The sequence below is a fragment of the Narcine bancroftii genome, chromosome 5, assembly GCF_036971445.1.
Source record: "Narcine bancroftii isolate sNarBan1 chromosome 5, sNarBan1.hap1, whole genome shotgun sequence".
Classification (NCBI taxonomy): domain Eukaryota; kingdom Metazoa; phylum Chordata; class Chondrichthyes; order Torpediniformes; family Narcinidae; genus Narcine; species Narcine bancroftii.
Window position 1 is genome coordinate 95,096,366 of NC_091473.1, and position 24,724 is coordinate 95,121,089.

General features: G+C 42.5%; 1 protein-coding gene across 7 annotated transcripts in view; it reads right to left on the minus strand.

Moving 5' to 3' along the window:
- The window catches only part of LOC138763741 (DEP domain-containing protein 1B-like), a 64,107-nt gene that overhangs the window by 5,764 nt on the left and 33,619 nt on the right, over positions 1-24,724 (minus strand). For 3 of the 7 annotated variants that reach the window (XR_011357756.1, XM_069938432.1, XM_069938431.1), the window contains 5 exons: positions 11,058-11,198; positions 9,680-10,717; positions 9,077-9,249; positions 4,376-4,552; positions 4,068-4,253 (listed from right to left, as the gene is read on the minus strand). Coding sequence is in view for 5 of the 7 variants with exons in the window: in XM_069938432.1 (XP_069794533.1) it covers positions 4,068-4,253; positions 4,376-4,552; positions 9,077-9,249; positions 9,680-10,717; positions 11,058-11,198 (1,715 nt within the window). In the remaining 2 variants the exon portion in view is untranslated. Of the gene's footprint in view, positions 1-1,940; positions 2,036-4,067; positions 4,254-4,375; positions 4,553-6,424; positions 6,560-9,076; positions 9,250-9,679; positions 10,718-11,057; positions 11,199-12,982; positions 13,066-24,724 lie in introns of those variants that run through there. The other 4 variants (XR_011357757.1, XM_069938435.1, XM_069938436.1 and 1 more) reach the window with 4 other exon arrangements.

A 24,724-nucleotide genomic window follows, 5' to 3' on the forward strand; every position in this document is an offset into this window, starting at 1 on the left:
TTCCATTATTGTCACATACTATTATTTAGAATGTAACATATAAAATACTTTAAACTTTTGTCTACCACTTTGTCCAGCGCCCCTCACAGAAACCTACAGCACCTGGTGTTCTTAGGTGGCCTCACCTCCAAGTACTGACGAGGCCTGAGCCTTCTTAGCTTCCGAGATCAGTCAATCCCAGGTGTATTCAGGCCATTGGTCCCTCGTGGTACAGAGCATGATTAAAAGGGAAGGCTCAGCAGGCTTATTCTGCCCTTACAATCCAACAAGCTGCACCTTTTGCTGCACCTGTCACATTTGTCAGGTTGTGGGTAAACCTAATCAGGGTCCACCAGTGGCTCCTTTAAAACTTATTCCTGTTTTTAGGAAACCCTTTTCAAAAGTTATTCTGGATTGTGTTGACAAAAGCTGGGAATCAATATTTGTTAACTGTCATGTGCATAGGCTCCAGGCTTCCAGAAGTAATACCCCTTAGAAATATTACTATTGTGAATATTTTTCCTCTTTAATTGGTTTGCCTAAAGTGATACCATCATACCAGGGAACTAATTTTGACAGGACTGTTTCAGCAGCTAGTTTATAAATTGGGAGCTAAACAAATCACATCTGCATATCATGATGCCAAACCCATTAAACAACATCCATATCGAATGAATGCTTAAAAGTGTAAACTGGTAGATCAATAAATTGAATATATGTTAAAGAATAATATTATTAGATGTCCTATCTCAGATTTGAGTTCCCCTTGTGTCCTGGTGCCTAAATCAGATGGGATTGTTAGATTTTGTACTGATTATAGAAAAGTTAAAGTTAAAGTTAAGAACATCAACCTTGTTTATAGTTTGGACCTGATGGTGTCATTCAGTTTAAATGTTGAAAACTCTGAATGTTTGCAGTCTGCCCCAACCCCCAAAGTGGCACTCACTAAATAAAGCAGGAGCTTGTAATATCTCCTTTCAACAAAGAAAACTTTTGAGCTGTAAGAGCAAAATTTTAACTCCAACCTACAATGTTTGAAATATTACATCCACTCTTGTTACATGATATAATACAGACAAATATAACATTTTTTCAGGAACATTGCAAACTTAACATCTTGAAAGATAATCAGCAATTGCATTATCCTTGCCTTTCATAAGTGTTATCTTTAAATCATATTCCTGCAGAATTAAACTTCAGTTTAACAAGGGATTATGATCAATATACACAAGTGATTGCTAAGCTGTGCAGATGTAAATGTCGAAAGCTGCAAAGCCAATACCAGGGACAATGATTATTTCTCTATAGTAGAATAATTCTTTTGATGATCATTGAATTTCTTTAAGTAAGCCACTGGATGGTCAAAACCATCACAATCATTCTTTTGTGATAGCAATGCTCCTATAGCTTCATCACTAGCATCTACTGCTAAAGAAAATGGCTTTTCAAAGTCAGGTGACTTAAACACAGGTTTGTGACATAAAATGGCTTTCAGTTTATCAAATGCTTCCTGACAACTTTTTGCCCAAATAAATTTTTAACCCTTCTGGTTAGTCAAAGGAAGGGTGATATCAGCAGTTTTTACATAACTTTCTGTAATACCCACCATTCCTGTTGGAACAGGAAACTCCAAAATCGTCTGAACTTTTACCTGGACTGGTGCCAATTTTCCTAACCTACAACATAACCAAGATGGTCAGTAACATGACCAAATTCATTTTTAGCTGAATTAACAATAAAGTTTGCTTTTGAAAGTTTGTCAATTTCTCTAACTCAGAGGTATATGCTTCCCAGGAGACATTCCCCATCACCAAATATCAATATAGCTTCTGTATGCTCTAAACCTTGAATCACAGAATTGATCATCCTTTGGAATGTTCCTGGAGCATTTTTCATTCCAAATAGTAAAATATTGTATTCCTATAAACCTGATGGGGTCACAAATGCAGAAATTTCCCTACCTCTCTCTGTTAAGGGAACACACCAGTAACCTTTTAATAAATTCATCTTTGTAAGAAACTTGACCTTTCCAACCTTGTCCACACAATCACCCAACCTAAGGATAGGATAAGCATCTGTTTTTGTAACCACATTAACTTTTCTAAAATCAGTACAAAATCTAACAATCCCATCTGATTTAGGCACCAGGACACAAGGGGAACTCAAATCTGAGATAGGACATCTAATAATATTATTCTTTAACATATATTCAATTTATTGATCTACCAGTTTACACTTTTAAGCATTCATTCGATATGGATGTTGTTTAATGGGTTTGGCATCATGATATGCAGATGTGATTTGTTTAGCTCCCAATTTATAAACTAGCTGCTGAAACAGTCCTGTCAAAATTAGTTCCCTGGTATGATGGTATCATTTTAGGCAAACCAATTAAAGAGGAAAAATATTCACAATAGTAATATTTCTAAGGGGTATTACTTCTGGAAGCCTGGAGCCTATGCACATGACAGTTAACAAATATTGATTCCCAGCTTTTGTCAACACAATCCAGAATAACTTTTGAAAAGGGTTTCCTAAAAACAGGAATAAGTTTTAAAGGAGCCACTGGTGGACCCTGATTAGGTTTACCCACAACCTGACAAATGTGACAGGTGCAGCAAAAGGTCACATCTTTTCTTAAACTAGGCCAATAGAATTGTTTGATAATCTTGTATAATTTTCCTTCCACCAAAATGACCACCTGAGGGTGTGCTACGGGCCAAGGTTAAAATTTCATCCCTATAGGCTTTGGGAACTGCAACCTGGTGAACAACTGGCCATTCTTCACTGGCAAGGATGTCAGATGATCTCTACTTCCTCATCAACACACCTTCCTTGAAATAATGTCCATCTGGCACTTTCTTAATTTCATCAGAGAGGCTGATCTCTCACTTCAATAAGATCAAGATCGATGTTCTGCCTCTCTCTAAACTCCTTTCACAGTAACAACTAATCCTTACTCTCAGGTTTAACACCAGAACAATGGTTGTTTTATTCAAGGAAAAAAAAATGGTGAGAAAGGGTCATGCGATTATGAGTCACATGATTGGGACACTTAAAGAAACAGAATTTAGTACTGATCAGCCAGCCATCTGATAAACACAGACGTGAAATGACTATGTGGAAATAGACATTTCTGCTGATTCTCCTTGTCAGGAGAATTATTGAACCACTGAATATTGTCGATCAAAATGACCATTACCATATCTGGGGAAAGTAAACAGGAGAGTTCTTGCATTGGATCGTGACCATTGTGATGGTCATTTTGACTGATCCGTGCCTGCCTTTTGGAAGCATTATGGAAATCACACGTTTTGTTTCCCCTGTGCAAGGAAGAGGGGAGTTGTGACAGCCATTCATAAAAAAGGATATTTCTAAGGAAGCAACTCAACAATGATTTGCAAGTTTTCAGCAGTCTGATCTTTCGTAATTACTTTTGAGCATCAGTTTTAAAGATTTCTAAAACTGAATTTCTGGAATGACTTTCCAGAATTGTCTCTAAGCTGTAAGTTTGGATATTCCACATAACTATATTCGCACATAGTTGGGGTAGATTTAATTAAGATGCAATATTATTAGCAATTATTAATAAATATATCATTTTAAAAATAACACTGTCTTAGTGAATTTCTATTGCTGCTAGTCTGCGGCATAACAAATGTAAATTGATAAGTATAATTCAACTCACACAAATCACAATCTTCTGACATTTACATTCAACACAGGTTTGTTGCAACCAAAAGGAATATACACACAAATACAATCGAGGAAGATTGCACAACTCCAGTATTGTATATTTAAGTCTGTATAAAAGGTAATATGCATTGAACAAAATACAGTACTGCCTAAAATGATTATGGAATCTCATTTTTTGTTCATTTGTTCTGTAATAAGTCAAGAAGTTTAAAACTAAAATTCCCTTGAGTGTTGAAACATTTTAGGGTACATTAAGTCCAAAAACAGTGGCCTCATCTGCAGAAAAATATTTACTTAGCCACATTTCAAATGAGCTCACACTGGTGTTATTACCTCTGCTTCAGAAGCAAAGGATAGAAAACTTAAAAGAGTACTGTACTTGCTTTGCTTACTTGCTTAAGTTTTTTCCTTTTGTCTTTAACTGATAATTTCTTATCTTCCACAATATTTTCCAATAACTCAGCTATGGCAAACTGAGACATAGTAACTTTTTGCTCTTCAAATTCTTTACTGCTTATCTGTTGACAGAATGTATATATTGGGACTGGAGCATTTATGTCTGTGTATGGATACAGAATCTGTAACAAATGAACACAAATCAATAACATACATTTATTTTTTCACTATTTAAACAGATTACTTTGTAGCAAAATACATCTACAAACAGTTGCAAAATAATTAGTAGAAACAAACAACATACCTGAACTTTTTGGAGATGATTGATGTGATCTTCCACAGCATTCTGCAGATAAGATGGTACTTGCAGAATCTCTTCATGGTGGTCCAGTATAAAAGAAACAAGTCGCATACCTAGTAATTCATCAAGATCAACCTCTTTCTTACAACGTAATATACAATGTGAGAAGGTTTGAACCACCTGTGAAGTAAAGCAAGAATTACAGTGAAGAAATAAAAAGTGCTAATAATATTCTTTCATGGATTTAAAAAATTCTTTCACTTTTCAGGCAAAAAACCCTTATTCTGATATAGTAATACAGCTCACCCATACACCACTCCAGTGGCAATTCTTCAGGTATGCTAGTCAGTTTCAATAGACTACTTCATCCACTTGTAGTCACCTTAAGATTTGCTGAAACTACCAGGTAAATCAGCATGTTAATTATCAGGTCCTTCCTGTTTCATTCACAATGAAGTGTGAAGTATTTCACACTTGGTGACATTTGAGAAAAAGGTGGCCCAACAGGATTGAATAACACTTATTGGAGACAAGCTGGCTTGGAAGAAAAAACTTACTTCTTAATACTATTTTGTTTGCATGCTAATGAAAAATTTAAGTTTTAGATGGAAATTAAGTGGGATTACAAATAGCTTTTGAAATAAAGAATTTGTCACAGTACCTAGATCTGCTGTCTGAGATTTGTACATCTCCAGTACATCTTCAATGGAGGAGATATTTCCACAAATTAAAAGTGTACTTTCAATCTAGTGAAACAATATAAATGTACTATTTTACCAATTCTAATATGTCCTATGACATCACTTGTTGACCCATGGGATAAGAACATTCTCACTTTTTCATTTTACATAACCCCTCACCAATGCAGAATTCAGAAAAAAAAGATACTCAAAAAATTTAAGGCATAAACACCAGCATAATTCAAAGATTTTGCTTTATAAATGGCAAAAATCAATCAGTGGAAAAATCAAATTACATTCATCTCATTCTACCATTCCCAATATGGCTATGTACAAGTTAAAGACTCAAATGAAACAAGTAGGCAATTTCAATTACGAGAGAACTAATTGTAGCATTAATCTAGTAATTTCACTGCACTTACAAAAGTGGCTGGTGCACAAAATAAATTAATGTAGCAGGCTGCACTGATCTGCAAGCACACCAGGTCACAGAGGTGTGGGCTCACGTGGGGCTGAGAGCCCCAAGACACGGAGCGTTGTAACATCAGCCTGGAGGGCTGGGAATGGTCCCGGGGCAGCAAAGTATCATGGGGATTGTGCTTATATGCTCACAGGAGTTCCAGTAAAAATCAGTTAAACTGACTCACACCGACTACTGTGTCTTTGTTCACTACATTTGGTGACCCTGTCGACCCAAATTGGCAAACTTGGACATCACAATGAATGACGCCAACAGTCTCCTTGAAGCTGCCTACATTCTGGACCTCAGACTATTGTTTGGTTCCAGCAGGCTGAGGGTCAATTTCATTTTAGGCCACAAAATACTATTACGTGGTCAGTTCTCTGGACCAGGAGACTGCCTGCAGGATTGTCAATTTCCTGCAGTAGCCCCCCCCCCCCACCGAAGACAGACATGAGGCACTCAAAGCACTTCACATACGCACTTCCAGGTTCTCTCGCCATGAGCGAGCAGCGAGGCTGCTGCATGTGGGCAGCCTGGGTGACTGCACACCATCTGCCCTCATGAGTGACATGCTGGCACTGATGGACAGTCACAGACTGCCTGCTGCTTGAGCAGATATTCATAGAACACATGCCGTAGGAGATTCACCTGCTCCTTGCCGACGACTACCTTTGTGACCCTTGCAGGTTGGCTGCCTGAGCCAAAACCCTATGGAAGGTGAAGAAACATGGCAGAACTGCCATTAACTACATTGCTACGTTACAAGCCAATCAATATGGTGGAGCAGTCATCGATTTGGGTGCTGCATCATGCCAGGGTGTTCGTACTGTTCCAGTGCCGGAGAGAAAGCCTAATACAACTGGTGACAACTCAGAAGGGAAAGTGGTGCTAATACCATCAGCGCTGTGGTTCTGCTGCCCACCACTGCCAACCAACTGGCTTGCATCCTGGAAGTGCCTTGGCCGGCCATCATTGGTGGCTATGATTGTTGGCCACAGAGACAGCCTGCTCTTTCTTTGCGACTTGCATTCCGGTCAGCATTCCCTGGTTGAAACAGGAGCAGAGATCAACATATTGCCTCCCATGAGCTGGGACACTTGCACGGAAAAGATCAGGCCTTACTATGGCTAACAGCATCAATATCTGAACATCTGACCATCCCTCTGGAAATTGGCCCTTGTCTGTTTAAATGGACATTGAAATTGGCAGATGTATCTCAACCCCTGTTGGGTGCACACATTCTCGGACCCCAGTGCCTCTTTGTGGACCTGAAAGAGCGCCGCTTAGTGAACTCTAAGACCTCCAGACCCGCACCCTATTGCCAAGCCACTCTATTGGCATTTCACCTCGACTCAGCGACTTCTTTCACAACGCTTATGCCAAAATCTTAGTGGAGTTTCCGATTGTAGTTATCCCATAATTCTCCTCAGCCATGCTGAAGCATGGTATCCAGCACCACATCCCCACAGAAGGGCCATCTGTATACACCCGGGTCCACAGGCCGCCTCCTGACAAGCTGCAGCTTGCCAAGGAGTTCCGCAAGATGGAGGAAATAGGAATAATACAACACTCCGACAGTCCACGGGCATCCCCCTCATAGATGATACCCAAGACATTTGGTGCCTGGAGACCTTGTGAGTATCACCAGCTCATAATGTCATGACAGCGGACAGATACCCAGTTCCCCATATCCAGGATTTGAGAAAAATTGATCTGGTTAGGGGATACCATTAGATCCTGGTGCACCCCAATGACATTCCAAAATGGCACTCATCACTCCTTTTGAGTTGTTTAAGTTCCTACGTATGTCTTTTTGGGTTAAAGAATGCGGTGCAAACCTTCCATAGGCTAATGGACTCGATAGGCTATGGCTTGGTTTTTGTGATCATCTATCTGGATGATATTCATATTGCCAGCGGCTCCCATCAGCACAGCACGCATCTGCGCCATCTCTGCCAGTGCCTTATTGAATACGGACTGGCTGTCAATCCTGCCAAATGTGAGTTTGGACACCGCATTGACCAGCATAAGGCATTGCCACTTCCTTCCAAGGTGGAAGCTATATGCAGGTTTGCCCAACCTTCCAGAGGTAAAGGGCTGCAGGAATTTGTAGGCATGGTAAATATCTACCATCGGCAGCCAGGATTATACAGCCGCTCTTCAAATTTCTTTCCAGCCAGCCCAAGGACCTGGAGTAGAATGAGAAGGTTACTGCAGCTTTTGATAAAGCGAAAGATGCATTATTAATGCCACCATGCTCGTGCACTCACGGGTCAACGTGCCAATGGCCCTCACAATCAATGCATCAAACATTGCCATAGGAAGCATCCTGGAGCAGCTGGTCAACAGGAGCTGGAAGCCACTTGCCTTTTTCAGGCAGTTGAGACCACCGGAGCAGATATACAACCCAGATTCTAGGCCCTTTATCTTGCTATCTGCCATTTCTGGTACTTCTTGGAAGGGAGGGATTTTACTGCTTTCACAAACCACATGCCCCCGACTTTCACCTTTGCTAAGAGGTCAGATCCTTGGTCCGCAAGACAAGAGTCATCTCTCCTACATCACTACCATCAGGCACATTGCAGGCAGTGGCAGACGCACTCTCCTGTACGTCCATTCAATGAATCAGTCAGATCTTTGGCTTCTGGGATCGACTACACTATTCTGGCAGCAGGACAGCAAGATACCACCCTACCATACTGCCATTTCGGGGCTCAAACTGGAAGATTATGAGGTTTTGATCTTCCGGGTTTCTGCTTCTCTGTAACCTCCAAGACCCATCCACCAGACAACCAAGACCCATCGTACCAGTGGTTTGGAGGAGTCATGTGTTTGACACCATTCGTGGCTTAGCATACCCATACACATGTGCTACAACACAGCTAGTCACCAATAAGTTTATGTGGCATGGCCTGCATAAACAGGTTGGCCACTGGGCCAGAACTTGCATACACTGCCAGACCTCCAAGATTCAAAGGTACAAAGACTTGCTCCAGTCATTTCCCTCAACAGATAGACGTTTTGACCACTTGCACATCGACATTGTTGGTCCCCTGCCAATCTCTAGAGGCACCATGTACCCGTTCATCACAGGTTTACCAGATGGCCAGAGGCAGAACCACTTTTGGACACATCCACGACGTCCTGCACGAGGGCTCTCAACGCAAATTGGATAGCCCATTTTGAACTGCCAACAGACAACTTTGGACAGGGGGGCACAATTCATCTTGATACTATGGTCAGTGCTATTCCAGTAAAATTAGTTAAACCAACTCACATCATCTACCGTGTCTTTGTTTGCTACACTAATCATAACTGTACAAAACAGACTCCTATTTCTGTTAGTAAAGTGGGAAATATTAAAGATCAACAGAAGGATATTTGTTGATTGGCTCTATCTGATCTACAAATGGTCAAGAGTGGGTGTGCATGCAGAAAATACTTCATCCTCATTTGAAATTTCCACCTGTCTCATGTTTAAAAATATTAGAATGGAGACAAATTCTGCTTGGTATATTATTTCATCACACCAAGTTAATTCAAAGTGAAGTAGCAACATACCAACATCCTTGTTCCCATAGCATCATGAAGCTGTGGCATATCAACATTTTGGCTGATACGAGATATCATGCGCATAAGTAGTTGAAGTTTTCTACGATTGGATGGAGGCAAAAGGAGACAACACAGCTGAAGAGCTTCTACAGCAACCTGTTCCAGATGAGGCTGCACTAAACCTGTGGTGTACGAGAGGGAATCAATTTTTATTTTTCCCCCATTTTCATTTAATCTCCATATGAAATGCACAAATTAATGAACAAATAACCAAAGATTTCAGAACTTAAATTTGAACATTTCAACATGTACAGATCATTTTCTTTAATCACATCCCGGGGGTGGGGGGCGGAAAATCAGTGGTAAATTTATCAGTGTATTCAACCATAAATTTTAGATCTCTTTCTACCCATTTATGTACAGTGATAGGAACAGGTTATAGTTTCAAGTCAATTTAAACTGTTAGCATAATCCTACCATGTTAAATATTCATTTGTGCTATTAAAAATGCACATATCCCTCAATTTTCACAAATGACCCTGTAAGTGACAAAAAACAAAAACTCAGACAAAAATAACAAGCAAAGCATGCAGTATTGAGCATTACTCTTACTTTGTGTGCAATTTAAACATTGCACAAAGGCCGACTGGCAAGCATTTGAAGAATGGTTCTCAGATCCATCCTGAGCACATTTGTGACACCGGAATATAGCGTCACCTGTAGTTGGATATCCAGTTTCCTCTGTGTTAACTAAACCAAACGTGCTTGGTCTTCTTAATCCTAGCTGAGGTAAACAATATGGTTTGATAGTAACTTCAGCAAATGGAGCATTTATATTAAAGCAACTTTCCACATCTTTGGATATTTTACACTCATAGCAATTAACTTTTGAAAAATAATGTGATCTTCCAAAATGTGAATCACAATTCTGTTGATTCTCACACTGAACTGATTTTTTGTTGATTGCATTGGTCGATTCTCTATTGACCATTTCTTCATTTCCATAATTAGCCCAAGGTTTATTATTGGATTCAGCCAAGGTCCATGATGAGCTACACTTCAAGAGAGAATTAGAAATTTGCTGTCTGCCACTTTCCAAATAAAGATTTGACAATGATTCTGCTTTAGGCCTACCATTTGAGATGGCTTGAATGCCACGATTATGGTGCTGTTCATGACCATTTTTATGCCTTGCCACATTCAAGATAATGTGCTTTAGCGGCTTGCGTTGTTTATCTCCACTTGCAATATGTCCTGCTGAGTCATGTCTTGACAGGATTGGGTAGTGCTGTGTGTGATAATTCTTTGAACAAGTTAGGTTTTGACAGCTGCCTCCTATTTGCTGTTCTTTGATATCAGCTTTCTTGTCGCTTTTCACATGTTGGTTTAGATGTCTAGTATATCCTGTTTGAAGGTTATGCTCTTTCTGAAATAGTTTCTGCTCAGATATACTAATTTTTTCCTGTTGCTCTGATGGTTTCTCAGAAATATCTTTGTGAATCAAGCTTAGTAACAGACACTCTGTTGATCTGAAAGAGTTTTTATGGGTATTCGGGTGTTGCGATTTTGATGGCTGTGGACAACCAAGTTTATCCAAATTCTTACGCTTTCCTTGTTGCCGGTTTGAGATCATGATGTAACCACTCAAAACTAAGAAAACCAAAAGAGATTAAATACAAATTACAAATAAACACGAAGCATTCATGAAACACAGCAAAGACAACAAAATACACGAACCATCGGCAAGTGTGTTAGTGACATCAAAAGGACACGCTAACTTGAAAAACATGAAAAGGAACATCTACAAAAGGGTGCAACTTATTTCAAATAGTTTAAGCACACCTCACCAAAGCACTTGCAAAATCATATCAAAGTAATTAAATATTAATAAACCTCTATAAATTTTATATAAGGAGATATCAACACTGGTAAAGATGCTACTGGTACAAGTTTGTTTGTGAGTTCATTATTTTTGCTTTCATATACCTACCTAGTATATTCTCAAAAAGTTCATAATGTTCAAATGTAAGAAGTGGCTCAGGAAGATTTATGAAGTAATCTGCAACTGTTTTAAATACATCTTGCTCAAAACCAGGGTAAGTTGGCTGATTCAGGTCATTGTGCCGAGGCCCTGAATTAAAATCATAAATATCAGTAAAATCAGTAAAACAAAATTACACTGTAATAATAAAGTAAAATCACCTCTGAGGACCCAGAAAATTAGGGGTTAGAGTAGCAGTTAGCACAACACTATTACAGTGCCAGCAACCCAGGTTCAAATCTGGAATCGTCTGCCAGAAGTTTGCATGTTCTCGCTGTGTCTGCTTGGATTTCCTCCCACCCTTCAAAACCTACAGGTTTGCAGATCAGTTGGGTATATTGGGCAGCATGGGCTGGAAGGGCCTGTTACCATGCTGTATGACAAACAATGAAAATGAGAATGGGTTCATGTCTTTTTATAGGATGATCTCCTAATCTATTCTAATAATTTGGCATTTATATGGAATGAGTGAAATTGATGAAGGACACTTTTTCCAACCTATGTATTATTAATGAGATGGTGCCCTTTATGATGCCCTTTATTCACCATTTAACATCATCCCCTTAAAACTAATCAGCAAACACCAAGATTTGGGAGTTAACATCCTACTGCATAATTCAATCATGAATTTCATTACCTCGATACCACAATCAGTGAAGAATGGTAGTAACTTGTCCTCCACAATCTCCATCAGTACCAGAGCACCTCAGGGCTATGTTCTTAGCCCCCTACTCATTTTACACCTATGATTGTGTAGCTCAGTATGACAATTACACCATCTAAAAATTTGCCCACAATACTACAGTAGTGGGTTGTATAAAGGATGGGGATGAGTCTACATATAGGATGGAGATTGAAAACTTAGCTGAATGGTGGACCAATAACAACTTTGCACTCTGTCACCAAAACTAAAGGGCTGATTGTTGACTTCAGGAAATAAAAGCCAGAGGTTTACAATCCAATGATAATTGCAGGATCTAAAGTGGAGAAGGTGAGCACATTTAGGTTCTTGGGAGTCACCAACTCAGAGGATCATTTCTGGACCCAAAACACAAACGGCATTGTGAAGAAAGCATGACAGCATCTCTACTTCCTCAGGAGTTTGTAGAGGTTTGGCATGTCATTCGGCAAATTTCTACAGATGTGTGGTAGAAAGTGTACTGACCAACCGCATCATGGTCTGGCATAGGAACACCAATACCCCGGAGCACAAAAAAAATCCAAAAGGTAGTGGACACAGCCCACTACTGAGTACCTCTACAGGGAACACTGCAAGTCAGAGGGCAGCAGCAATCATCAAAGACCCACACCACCCAGCACACACTCTGTTCTTGCTGCTGCCATCAGGAAAGATGTAAAGGTGCCACAAGACTCGTGCCACCAGGCTCAGGAACAGGTGCTACCCCTCTACCATCAGACTCAACAACAAACTCAATCAGGAACTAATTTAAGGACTTTTACTTGTGCACTTTGATTTTCTTTGCTCTCCCTGTATTGCAGTTTGTTTGCATTCATTATCTGTTTACAGTTCTTTTGATTGTTTATATGTTTACATTGGGTGCAGTTAATTTTTGTACTACCAATTAGTGGTAATTCTGCCAAGCCTGCAGGCAAAAAAGTATCTGAGTTGTATGTGATGTCATGTATGTACTGACAATAAATCTGAAAATTTCACTTTTCAAGCTTAACTTGTGCCCTCTCATTCTTGTCCCACCAAACCTTGAAGGAAAAAACCTGCTTGCATTTACCCCATTTATAGCCCTCATGATTCTGTACACTTCTAATCAAAATCTCCCTTCATTTTCAGAAAATCCACACAATTGGGCCAGCAGTTTGTGTAGTAGTTAAAGCGATAGTATGAAAGTGCCAGCGACCTGGGTTCATATCTGGTGTACTCTGTAAGGAGTTTGTACATTCTCCCTGTGTCACCTGGTTTCCTCCAGGTTCTCGGGTTTCCTCTCACCTTTCAAAACATGAGAATTGTAAGTTATTTAGGCATCTCATGGCCAGAAGGGCCTGCTACTGTACTGCAGTTCTAAATTAAAATTTTAAATGCGATTTAAATTTCAAGTTCTAGCAACATTCTTGGAAATTTTCTCTGCATTCTTACTGATCTTTCCTGTAGATAGATGACCAAAACTGCATAAAAAACTCCAAATTTGGCCTCAATGTCGTCTACAAAATCAATTCCCATCTCTTGTACTCAGTACTTTGATTTATGAAAGTCAATGTGCCAAAACCTTTATGACTCTGTCTACTTGTGATGCCAGTTAAGAATTATGCATCTGCATTCCCAGATCCCTTGCTCTCTGGAGCTCCAGTTTACCATTCATACCCTCCTTTGTTCACCCACAGTGCAACATCTCATACTTTTCAGAATTAAATTCCAACTGCAATTTTACAGCCTATTTTTACCAGCTGGTCCAGATTCCGACGCAAGCTTTGACAGCTTTCATCAGTGTCCAATACACCAGCTGTTCTCAACCTTTTTTGGCTCTGCTCTCTCCCTCTCCTCTCCACCCCACCAACCCCCTGGGACTCTGTTCAATGTTTATGGGACTCCTTCCTTGTGAAGCAGTCATGTTTTGGTTGATGACCTATTTCTCTCAACTGCATAAAAATACATTAAAAATATTTTATTTCAATCTATGGTGCCCCCCCCTCCCCTTAAATATACTGTGGTATCCACCACCCTCCAACCCCAAGAATGGTGGCACTACATGCCCATCTTTTATCTGCAAATTTGCTGATCCACTATGCAACAACATCCAGAATTTTAATAATGACAAAAAACAATAGATACACCATTGATCCCAGGGACATATCACTGATCCCAGATGCAAACCACCAATCACAGGCCTCCAGTCAGAGGCAATTCTCTACTACAGCTCTCTGGTTTCTCCCACAAAGCCATAAGAACATAAGACAGAAGCAGAAATGGGCTCATCAGCCCATCCAGTCTGCCCCACCACTTAATCACAAGCTCATCCATTTTCCCCATTCAGCCCACTGCACAGCCTTCTCCTCAAACTTTGATGTCCTGGCTAATTAAGAACCTATCAAACTGTGCCTTAAATACACCCAATCACCTGGCCTTCACAACTGCCTATGGCAACAAATTCCACAGATTTACCACCCTTGGCTAGAGAAATTCCTCCACATCTCTTAAGTAGACACCATTCAATCCTGAAGTTGTGCTTCTTTTCCGAGACTCCCACACTAGGGAAACAACCTTTCTACATCTACTCTGTCCAGGCCTTTCAACTATCGAATTGTTCCCAATGAGATTCCCCCTCGTTCTTCTAAATTCCAACAAGTACAGGCCAAGAGATATCAAAGACTCCTCATATTATAACCTTTTCATTCCCAAAATCATCCTTGTGAACCTCCTCTAAACCCCCTCCAATGTCAGCACATTATTTTTTTTGAGAATTTTATTTAATTTCATATGCTTTAAAAAATCTGTACATAAATTTGTATTTCAAAAAGTGAAAAATTAATACAGTGATTTAAATCCCCCCCCCTTCCATCCTCTCCCCAGCACATCCTTTCTTGTATGAGGAGCCCAAAACAGCTAACAATACTCCGTGAGGCCTCACCAGTGCTTCATAAAGCCTCAACATCACATCCCTGCCCTTGGATTCTATTCCCGGCATGAACGCCAGCATTGCATTTGCCTTCTTCACCACTGACACAACATGCAACATTACCTTCAGGCTATCTATCCTGCACGAGGACTGCCAGGTCCCTCTGCATCTGGTATTTTCAATTTTATCTGCAGTTGGAAAATAGTCTGTTTATATAGCTGAAAGATGCTGTGTGCAGAGTGGAAGGAATCCTCAGTGATTTTGGGCACCCTCTTCAGACAATGATCTTGGTAGATCATGTCGATGGATTGGAGAGAGAACCCATTGATTCTCTCTGCCACTTGTGTGGTCCTGTGGATTGACATCCAATCAATTTCTCTGCAGCAACCATGCCACACTGTAATGCAGCTAGCCAGGATACTCTCAAAAGAGCTCTTATAGAAAGTTTGTAGCGTCTGCTAATGGCAGTGCTACCAAAATGAGAGACATCCACACAGCATGAGGGTGAACCAGTAACTGAAATTTATTTTGAATCCATCGGGGGGGGGGGGGGGGGGGGGTGGTGGAAAAACTCTCACTTCCACACTAGCTTTAGGGAGTGACAATAGCACGTCACGGCATCACTACCTGCCTAGCAGCGCGCAACCAGGAAGCAGTGCTGCCCCCTGGGCAACACGTGTTGCAATCCTCAGAAGGGGGACCTGCGCCATCGTGTCGGACGACTGGGGTGATGATTCAGCCCATCTAACTGGCCTGCTACACCACTCAAATAAATAAATAAATAAATGGAATTGCTCCCACCCTTTGAGCAAGTCACTGTACTGTCTTACCTGGATCAGGGGCAGGCTGGCCTGAGTCCAGATGCGCTGTCAAGGCTGTCAATGGTAAACCTGTCCTGACACCTGCCAATGACCAAGGTGAGAACAACACCACCACACTCCTTGAACTGACCTTCGTAGGGGCATTGTAGGGGTGTCCCTTGCTGTCTTCTGAACGAAAAAGAATTCTATGGACTGCAGGTTTGCCGGGATGTGGCAGGGTAGAGAGCCATGTAGGGAAGATGGTGGTTTCTGTTTACCCATTTGTTTCTTCAATCGCTGGAGGATGTCTAGAGCACTGGCTTGTGGGCCAGGAGGATTGAAGTGAATGTCCCCAGGATGGAAGCGGGGAGCTGTGCACCATCTTGGCAGACGACACTGGTAAGTCTTCTTTTGGTGCTGTGTGAATTCCTAACAACACCCATGGGAGTTCATCCATCCAATTAGGGCCTTGTAGTCGAGCTTTCAGGCCTGCTTTCAGGTGGCAGTGGAAATGTTCGACAAAGCCATTTGCCCGAGGATAGTAGGCAGAGGTGCGGTGCAACTTGGCTACGTTGGATCGGAGCAAGGACGTGAACTGGGCCTCTCGGTCCAATGTAATGTGGGTCGGGACTCCAAAGCGTGCGACCCAAGTGGACAGGAAAGCTCTGGCCCAAGTCTGAAGCATATGGGCAGGGGTATTGCTTCTTGCCAACGGGTAAAACAGTCAATTACTGTGAATAAATACCACATGCCTTGGCTCACGGGGAGCAGGCCAACAATGTCCATGTGCACATGTTCAAAATGGCGCTGTGCTGGGTTGAAATTCTGGAGTGGGGCCTTGGTATGGCTGTGCACTTTGGTGCGTTAGCAGTCCAAACAAGTCTTAGCCCACGAGATTACATTGTGGCAGAGGCCATTCCAAATGAAATGGTCAGGCAGCAGGCGGATCATGGACCTTACAGAAGGAAGCGAAGGGCCATGAATTTGGTCGAACACCCGCTGTCACCTGGACATGGGTAGGATAGATCTGGGGAAGCCTGTGGACATGTCACACAGTAAAGACTGGCTCCCCGGTGAAGGACAAAAATTGATAACCTTCAGGCTGGTGGTGGCAGTCCAGTAGGCCTGGACATCTACATCCTCTACTTGGTCTTTGCCCAACTAAGCAACAGAGTCCTCCTGAGGTAGTAGCGATGGCCTGTCTGGACAGCACACCAGCCACCATGTTGGATTTGCGTGTGATGTGGTGAATGTCGGTTGTATACTTTGAAATGTAGGTGTCATTGTTGCCTCATTGACCATGGGTCCAAGACCTTGCTGAGTGCATGGGTGAGTGGTTTGTGGTCTGAGTAAGTGATGAAAACCTTTCTTTCCAGCATGTACTGGAAATGTTGTATTGCCAGGTACAGGGTCAACAGCTCATGGTCAAATGTGCTGTATTTAAATTCTGGTGTCCAGAGATATTTGCTGAAGAAAGCTAGGGGGCACCACTGTTCATCGACTCACTGCTCCAGCACCACACCAACCGCTATGTCTGATGCATCTGTTGTAAGGGCTGGGGGAAGAGTCTGGATGGGCCAAAGATGTGGCCTTTGCTTTGGTTGCCTGGAATGCTTCAATGCCTTTGCATGTTCACTGGAGCACCTTGTTGCCGAGTTTGAGGAGGTCAAATAGGTGCTGCATGAGGGTAACTGCTCCCAGGAGGAAACGATGATCAGAGTTCACCATCCTGAGGAATTCCTTTAGGCCTTCGTGCTTAGCCTGGGGAAACATTGGTTTGCTTCCACCTTATCCAGCAGTGGTGTGGCCTCCTCTTGGGGGGTTACGGTATCCCAGTAAATCAATCGTTTCCAGGCCAAACTGGCACTTAGCAGGGTTCCGCGAGTCCAAACTCCTGCAACCTGTCAAGGCGAGTCAGGTGCACCCTGTCTGTGCTGGCATCAGGGCTGGTGAGGTGAAAGATGAAATCGACATCCATGCCAACCACATCCATGAGATGCTGGAACTGGGCTGTGTTGTTTAGTCCAAAAAGCATCCAAAGGAACTCAAAGGCCAAAAGGTGTAATAATGGCCATTTTTGGGACGTCGTTGAGATACACCAAAATCTGATGGTATGTTTCGACGAGGTCCACCTTGGAAAAAATCCGGCAGCCCTGGAGCCTCATGGCAAAATCCTGGACATGTGGAATGGGGTATCTATCTGAGACAGTGGTATCATTGAGTGGTCTGTAGTTGCCACACGGATGCCAACTGCCTAAGTTCTTCTGGTCCATGTGCAACAGGGACACCATTGGCTGTTTGAGCAGTGGACAATACCCAACTTCTCCATGGCTGCAAACTCAGTCTTGGCTTGGAGTAGTATGTCCTGTGGGAGGTGCTGTTCCCATGCACACTGCCGGCCCGGTGGTCTCGATGTGGTGCTCCATGCCATATGCTGGTTTAGTGTTGTGGAAGTTGGGTGCCAACAGTAACGTATACTTGGCCAGTAGGCAGGCATATTTGTTACAGTCCAGAGCGTGAATTTCTAACGGAAGAAAGAAACGTTACCGTAGAGTTATGGGGTATGACTGGAATGTGGTAGTATTGACCAAACGGCACCTGTTCATGCCCACCAGGAGTTCAATGCACAGAGGAAATCTGCTCAGAGTAGGGCTTGCCCCACGGACACAATCATACACTTCCTTTTTTTTAAAAATTTATTCAAAATGTTATAATGTCAAAAATTAATAACATTATAAAAGTCACATAACAGAATATTAACAAATACATATTGAAAATCTATTTATCAAAACTAAAATCTAAACTAAAAAAACTACAAACTACAACAAACCTAATAACCCACCCTCTCCCCAAGCTAATCTGATCCCAAAACATACAAGATATTTCATTATAAAACAATTACAAATAATTAAATCGGATTGCATCAGTTGACACTCAAAGACATCATAAAATAATTCTATTTTTAGGAAAACTTCACTGAACAGTCCTATCCCAGAAGAATTCCCATAAATTAGATTGATCTGAGGTGTCATCATCTGCAATCCAAAAAACACTGAACTTATTCAAAATAAAAGTATATAAAATGGTTAAATTGAAAAACCCTCCCTCCCTAAAATGCCAGAAAAACCAGTATTACCACCCTCTGTTTTACGGGTCACGGTCAAACCACGAAAACACATGTAGTCGTCAGAAACTAACAAACACAACCCCCAACTCCCAGAGGAAAAGAAAAAGATTATAAAAAAGGAAAACACATTCCCCATTTTAATAAATCATTTCAATAAGTCCTCCTGTGGAAGGTGAGCCAGGGGCAGATCTAACAAAATCTTCAGCCTGAATATAAATGTTGAAGACATTTTGCTGATCTGGAATGAAAACTTTCAAAGTTGCTGGATATCACAACACAAATCTATTGCCTTTATCATACAAGGCCTTCTTAACTGGATTAAACTCTTTCCTCTTCTTCAAAAGAGCTAGACTCAGATCTGGATTAAAAAAATCTTATCACCTTTGTAATTCAAAGACCCATGTTCTTTAGCTCTTCTCTTTGCCAATCCAAGTATCTTTTCTCTATCTTGATAATTTAAAAATCTGATCAATATAGATCAACGTCTTTGATTAGGTCCCGTCTTTGAGAGATCATAGAGCTCTCCGACCAATCAGAATTTTCTTGCCCAAAGATTTGGGGTATCCAATCTTGAAAAAAGTGAATTACATCTTGACCTTCTTCATCCTCAGACATTCTAACAATTTTAAGATTATTCCTTCTACTATAATTTTCCAAGATATCAACCTTCTCCAGCAGTTTTTCATTCATGGAAACCAAGGAAGTAACAGAGTCCTCATTAACATTTGTTCTTTCTGCAATACGTTGAACTTCTTCACAATCATCCTGAATTCTTCCAATTTATCAATCCTTTGTGAAACACTATTTATTGATTTAGTTAATTTTAACTTTTTGTATTTCTCCAGTTAAAAGTTTAAAATTATTCTCCATTACATTTACAAGATTATCAATTTTAGCTTCAATTTTATCCATTTTTAAATAATTGCCTTGCTTTTAAATTCTTCTACTGTAGTTGTATCTTCACTTGTAAAATCACTAGAATCCTCTTCCATACCAGGTAAATCTTCTTCTTGCAGACCTGAAACTGTCCCTCTCCAGGGCTGGCTTAGTTGAAGAGGTAGGCCCAGGTTATTTTTCTCTCTTTGGTAGTTTTTGGCGATATTGTAGTTAAAGTTGTTAATAGCTTAAAAAGACTAAAATAACTTTAAAAGTAAAAATTTAATTAACTTTTTTTTTAAACTGAAGTCCCCAGGAGTAGTAAGGGAATGCTGTGTTCCCTACGCCATCACATGACCTCTCCAATTGCACACTTCCAATGGAAAACAGTGTCCGCGGTGTGGATTGTGACCAGATGGGCACAGAAACCCAGAATGGAGGAACCGTTGGCTGCCTGTATGAAGGCCCTTGGGATTGTGTTTGTGTTCAAAATATGTCAGCAGAATGAGGCTCATCTCTGCGCCTGTGTGAACTAGGAAATCCCCCTTTGTTTGCTGGTCCCAGTGGTAAAGTAGGACTTTATGTGTGCCATCCACCGAGGCCACTATTGGCAACTGGCCTGTCCATTTCCTGCCACCGAGCTTGACTTGGCGGTGAGCGTTTCAGCCCCACCTGTGGTGGTAGAAACAGTTTGTCTTGGTGCTCATTACGTTGCGGTTGGGCTGTGGCTACTGCTGGAGGGCCTGATGTGGGTGCTGAACCACTGGCACCAATGACTTAGATTGGTTCCACATGTACGGGGTGTCTGTTGTGGGGTGCAGAAAAGTCTGTCCGCTTCCTTGGATACCAGGTGAGGGGCACTGAAATCCATGTTGGATATTGCTGAGGAAACGTGTACCAGTAGCTTGGAGAGGACAGGGCCTCGAACAAGAAACAGTTTGTTTTCATCTGCAAAGGCCACCATTTCATGCACAGCTCGGATATGCCCAGGCCTTGCATATTCAGGATGCGGACGGGTGCACGTGCTGGCTGAGTTCCAGGGAATCGAGGAGGAAATGCCAGAATTGTTAATACTTGCACTCGATAGGAGGATTTTCCATGAAGGAGCTTACTTTTGGTGCATTAGCAGTGTCCAGGATGCTGACGACGTGCCAGAACTTGGTGTCTGCCTCTGATCTGAAACTGACTCAGTCAGTTGTAACCAATTCCTGGGCTGATTTGTGCAGAAGGGTGGCAAATGCACACCCACAGCATTGGTCGCAGTCGTTGCAACTATTGCGGTAGTAGAATCCTACATTTTGTCGCATTTGAGGTGGGTTCCCAAGATTTTGAAATCATCTGAGTCACCACTGTAGCATCTATTAATGGCAATGCTACTGAAACAAGAGATGTCCACACAGCACAAAGGTGAACCAGTAACTGAACTTTATTTTGAATTCCCTGTGCTGCTCGAGGGGAAATCGCCCACTTTCTGTGAGGGGAAGGCTAGCCTTAGGAAGTGACATTAGCATGTCGCTGCATCACTACCTGCTCAGCGGTGTGTAACCAGGAAGCAGTGCCATCCCCAGAAGGGAAGGGGGACCATACCATCTTGTGTTGGACAACTGGGGCAGCGATTCAGCCCATCTAATTGTGCAATCACTCAGCCCACTACAAGTTGACAATAGTGACCAGTAGTCTTGCCTGCTTCAGTCTTGTCAGGAAGGTGCAACAAAAACTCACTTCCAGATAAGGAGATGTTGAGTATCCACGATAGGTCACTAGTTAAGTGAACTCCAAAGAACATGGGGCTCTCCACTCTCTCTACCACAAAGTTGCTGATGTGGAGAGTGGTCGTTCTTGGTTCTCCTAAAGTTCACAATCACCTCCTTCATCTTGTCCACGTTGAGACTCTTGCACCATTTAATGAGATTTTCCCCCTCTTCTTTGTAGTGTGACTCATCGTTGTTGCTAATGAGGCCAACTACTGTTAAATCTTCTGCAAGCTTGATGACAAAGCTGAATCTGGCAATGGACTAGTTGCATGAAAGGAGCAGGCTGAGCACACTTCCCTGAGGTGCATCAGTGCGACAGTGCTCAATATTCTGCTACCGACCTGGTCAGACTGTGGTCTTTTTGTTAGGAAGCCCAGGATCCATCTACAGAGAGGGATGTTGAGTCCCAGCAAGGACAGCTTCTCCATCAACCCCTTGTGAATGATCGTATTAAATGCCAAACTGAAGTCAATGAATAGCAGCCTGGGATATGAGGCATCATACTCCGGGCAGCCAGGATGGAGTGAAGTGACAAGGCTATAGCATCATCTGTGGAACGGTTTCTTCCATAAGAAAATTGACATGGATCCAGCATCTCTGGGAAGTGTGCTTTAATGTGTTCGATCAATAGATGCCCAAAGCATTTCATAACAGTGGAGGTCAGTGCCACAGGGTCGATGCAGTCCTTCAGTACCAAACCAGCTGTACCTGATGCTGAAGGGAATGGCCACATGGGTATCCTGCACTGCCTGCCTATTCCCTTTCTATATCCTGACTGTCACCTAACTACATTCCTCCTGCCTCCTAGGTGTGATTGCATCCTTTTAACACCGATCAACTCCTCAGCCTCCTGAATGATCCTCCAGCTTCAATTCCCTAACACTGTCTATCAGGAGCTGAAGTGGGATGCACTTCTCACATATAAAGTCAGTCATCGGTGTTACTGTTGGCTTCCCTGGCTATCCATATTCTGCAAAAGGAGCATTTTCCTGCCCTGGCTGCTGTTCCCACAGTCTATTAAAGAGGAAAGAGTTAGAAAAACCAGTTCTTGCTATGCCTCAACTCTCGCATTCCACCTCAGCCTCTGCTCATTGAAGCTTCTTGAACTAAAACCCCTACACTGGGCCACTCACACAATGAAGGCCCCAAATGAGATTACTTTCTTTTTACTGGATATAGCCAATTAGCCAATAGAAAAATTTAAACAAGCGCCTACCTCTCGCGCTGCATTTTAAATGTTTCTCCTTTGATATCTAATTCTATTTATTACCTGGATCATCATGGCTAATGTTCCATGCCAGACCTTGTCAAAGACCATGTCAAATCCAAGTAAACAACATCCATTGCCTTTCCTTCAAGTTTCCTGTTAACTTCCTCAAAAAACTACAAGATTGGCAAGATATGACCAACCATGCATAAAGCCCTAATCATGTCCTGTCTATTCAAGTACTGTCATTTTAGGTCTCTTGGGAAACTTCCATCAACTTGCCATTATGAATTATCAGGTTCAACGTCTATGAACCCAGACCCAATCACCTACTGACTGGAACTCCCAAAACTTCAAATGCCAATCCCAGCGCCGACCCAATCTGCCTACCTGCAGGAGATCCCAACACGGATGCCTCCAATTCCCACCTGACCCAGCCACCTTCAGACCAGAGCTTCCAACGTTGACTCCAAGTATGTGGTTCCCGACAGACTCCTACTGTATTCCTGATCTTGCTGCTGGATCCCACTCATTCATCTCCCTTACTGCTACTTACCCTTCTCTATCCCCCTACACCTCTCCCATCTCCCTCACTCTCAGACCTCATCTTCCCTCCCTCTCTCTGGTTATCCCCCTTCTCCCACATCCTCCTCTTCCTGCCCCCCTCTGACCTCCACCACTTTCCATTTCCACCCTCTGGCCTGACCCTCCACAACCCTAATTCCCACTGACCCCTGTTTGGTCTTTACTATCCCTCTGATCTTCCCCTCTCTGAGATGCAGCACTTAGTTCTCAGTGGAGGCCTTACCTTTGTCCCCCTCCTCCTACACCTTATTGAGTTCTGCACATGCCACAATGCCGAACTCTTCTTCAGTCACCTCCGGGCTCACTTCCATGACTGCGAGTCTCTACCCCCCCTTCCCCTGCTTTAAGCCTTCCTCCTCCTGGACACCTTGTCCTGGTCAGCTGCCTGAAAGAACTTGTTCTCACTTTAAACAATTTCTCCTTTAATTCATCTTACTTCTTCCAAATCAAAGGAGTAGCCATGTGTACCTGCATGAGTACTAGCTATACCTGCCTGTTTGTGGGCTTTGTGGAGTAATCCATGTTACAGACCTACACAACTTAGACCCCTCAATTCTTCCTCCGGTATATCGATGACGACACTGGGGCGTCCTCATGCACCCACGATGAGCTTGTCAACTTCATCCACTTCACGGCCAACTTCCACCCAGATCTTAAACTCATCTGGTCCATCTCTGACCACACTCTCCCCTTCCTGAATCTCTGTCTCTATCTCGGTGACAAGTTTTCCAATGATATATTACAAACTCACCACAAACTCCCACAACTATCTTGACTCCATTTCCTGTCCCCTGCAAGGATTCTATCCCCTTCTCTCAATTTCTCAGTCTACGCCACATCTGTTCCCAAGAGGAGGACTTCCAGTCCTGATCTTCTGAAATGTTTACCTTCTTCCACAAACATGGCTTCCCCTCCACCACTAGATTGTGTCCTCCTGTGACATGAAACAGAAAATGGCCAACCCGGTTGTTCCGGTGATATCAACGCTTACACGCCAATATCACAGGGAAACCCCTGGGGGGGGGAACAACAAAGGGCACTAGTTTGCATAACACGTCACTTACCGCATCATCTCGTGGGCGGGATCCCCCTTAAATCGCTGAGAAGGCCATTTAATGCGTTGATCTGCCCTCAGCTTAAAAGGTCCTAGCAGCACCTTCTCCCCACCAAGCACACCCAGGTGCTGCAGTTTAAAAATGCCTAGCGACTTCCAGTTTCTGCTAACCTGCTCTCCTCTTTCCCCCTCCCCTTTTCCAGTTCTCCCCCTTCCCCATGCTTCTTCCCTTCCTATCCCTCCCCCGCTTGATGGCTGCTGTCCCCTCCCTCCCTTCACCTATCATCGCCTGCCTTTGCGACCACCACTCCTTCCCCCCCACCCCCTCCCAACTCTTGTTCGGAAGCCTACTGACATTTTTCCATACCTTGATGATGGCCTCAAACCCAAAATGTCATTATCTATGTTTACTTTTGCTATATAAAGGACACTGTTTGAGCTGCTGAGTTTCTCCAGTGCTGTGTTTTTATGTCAACCATGGTGTCTACAGATGTTCATGTTTTACTTTTTTCAAAAGTCTGATTTCCCAGATTTTTGGAGACTTTTTAAAAAAAACAGAACACCATTAGCCTCTTCCAATCCTCCAGCATCTCACATGTGGCGAGACATTTTAAATACCTCTGCTC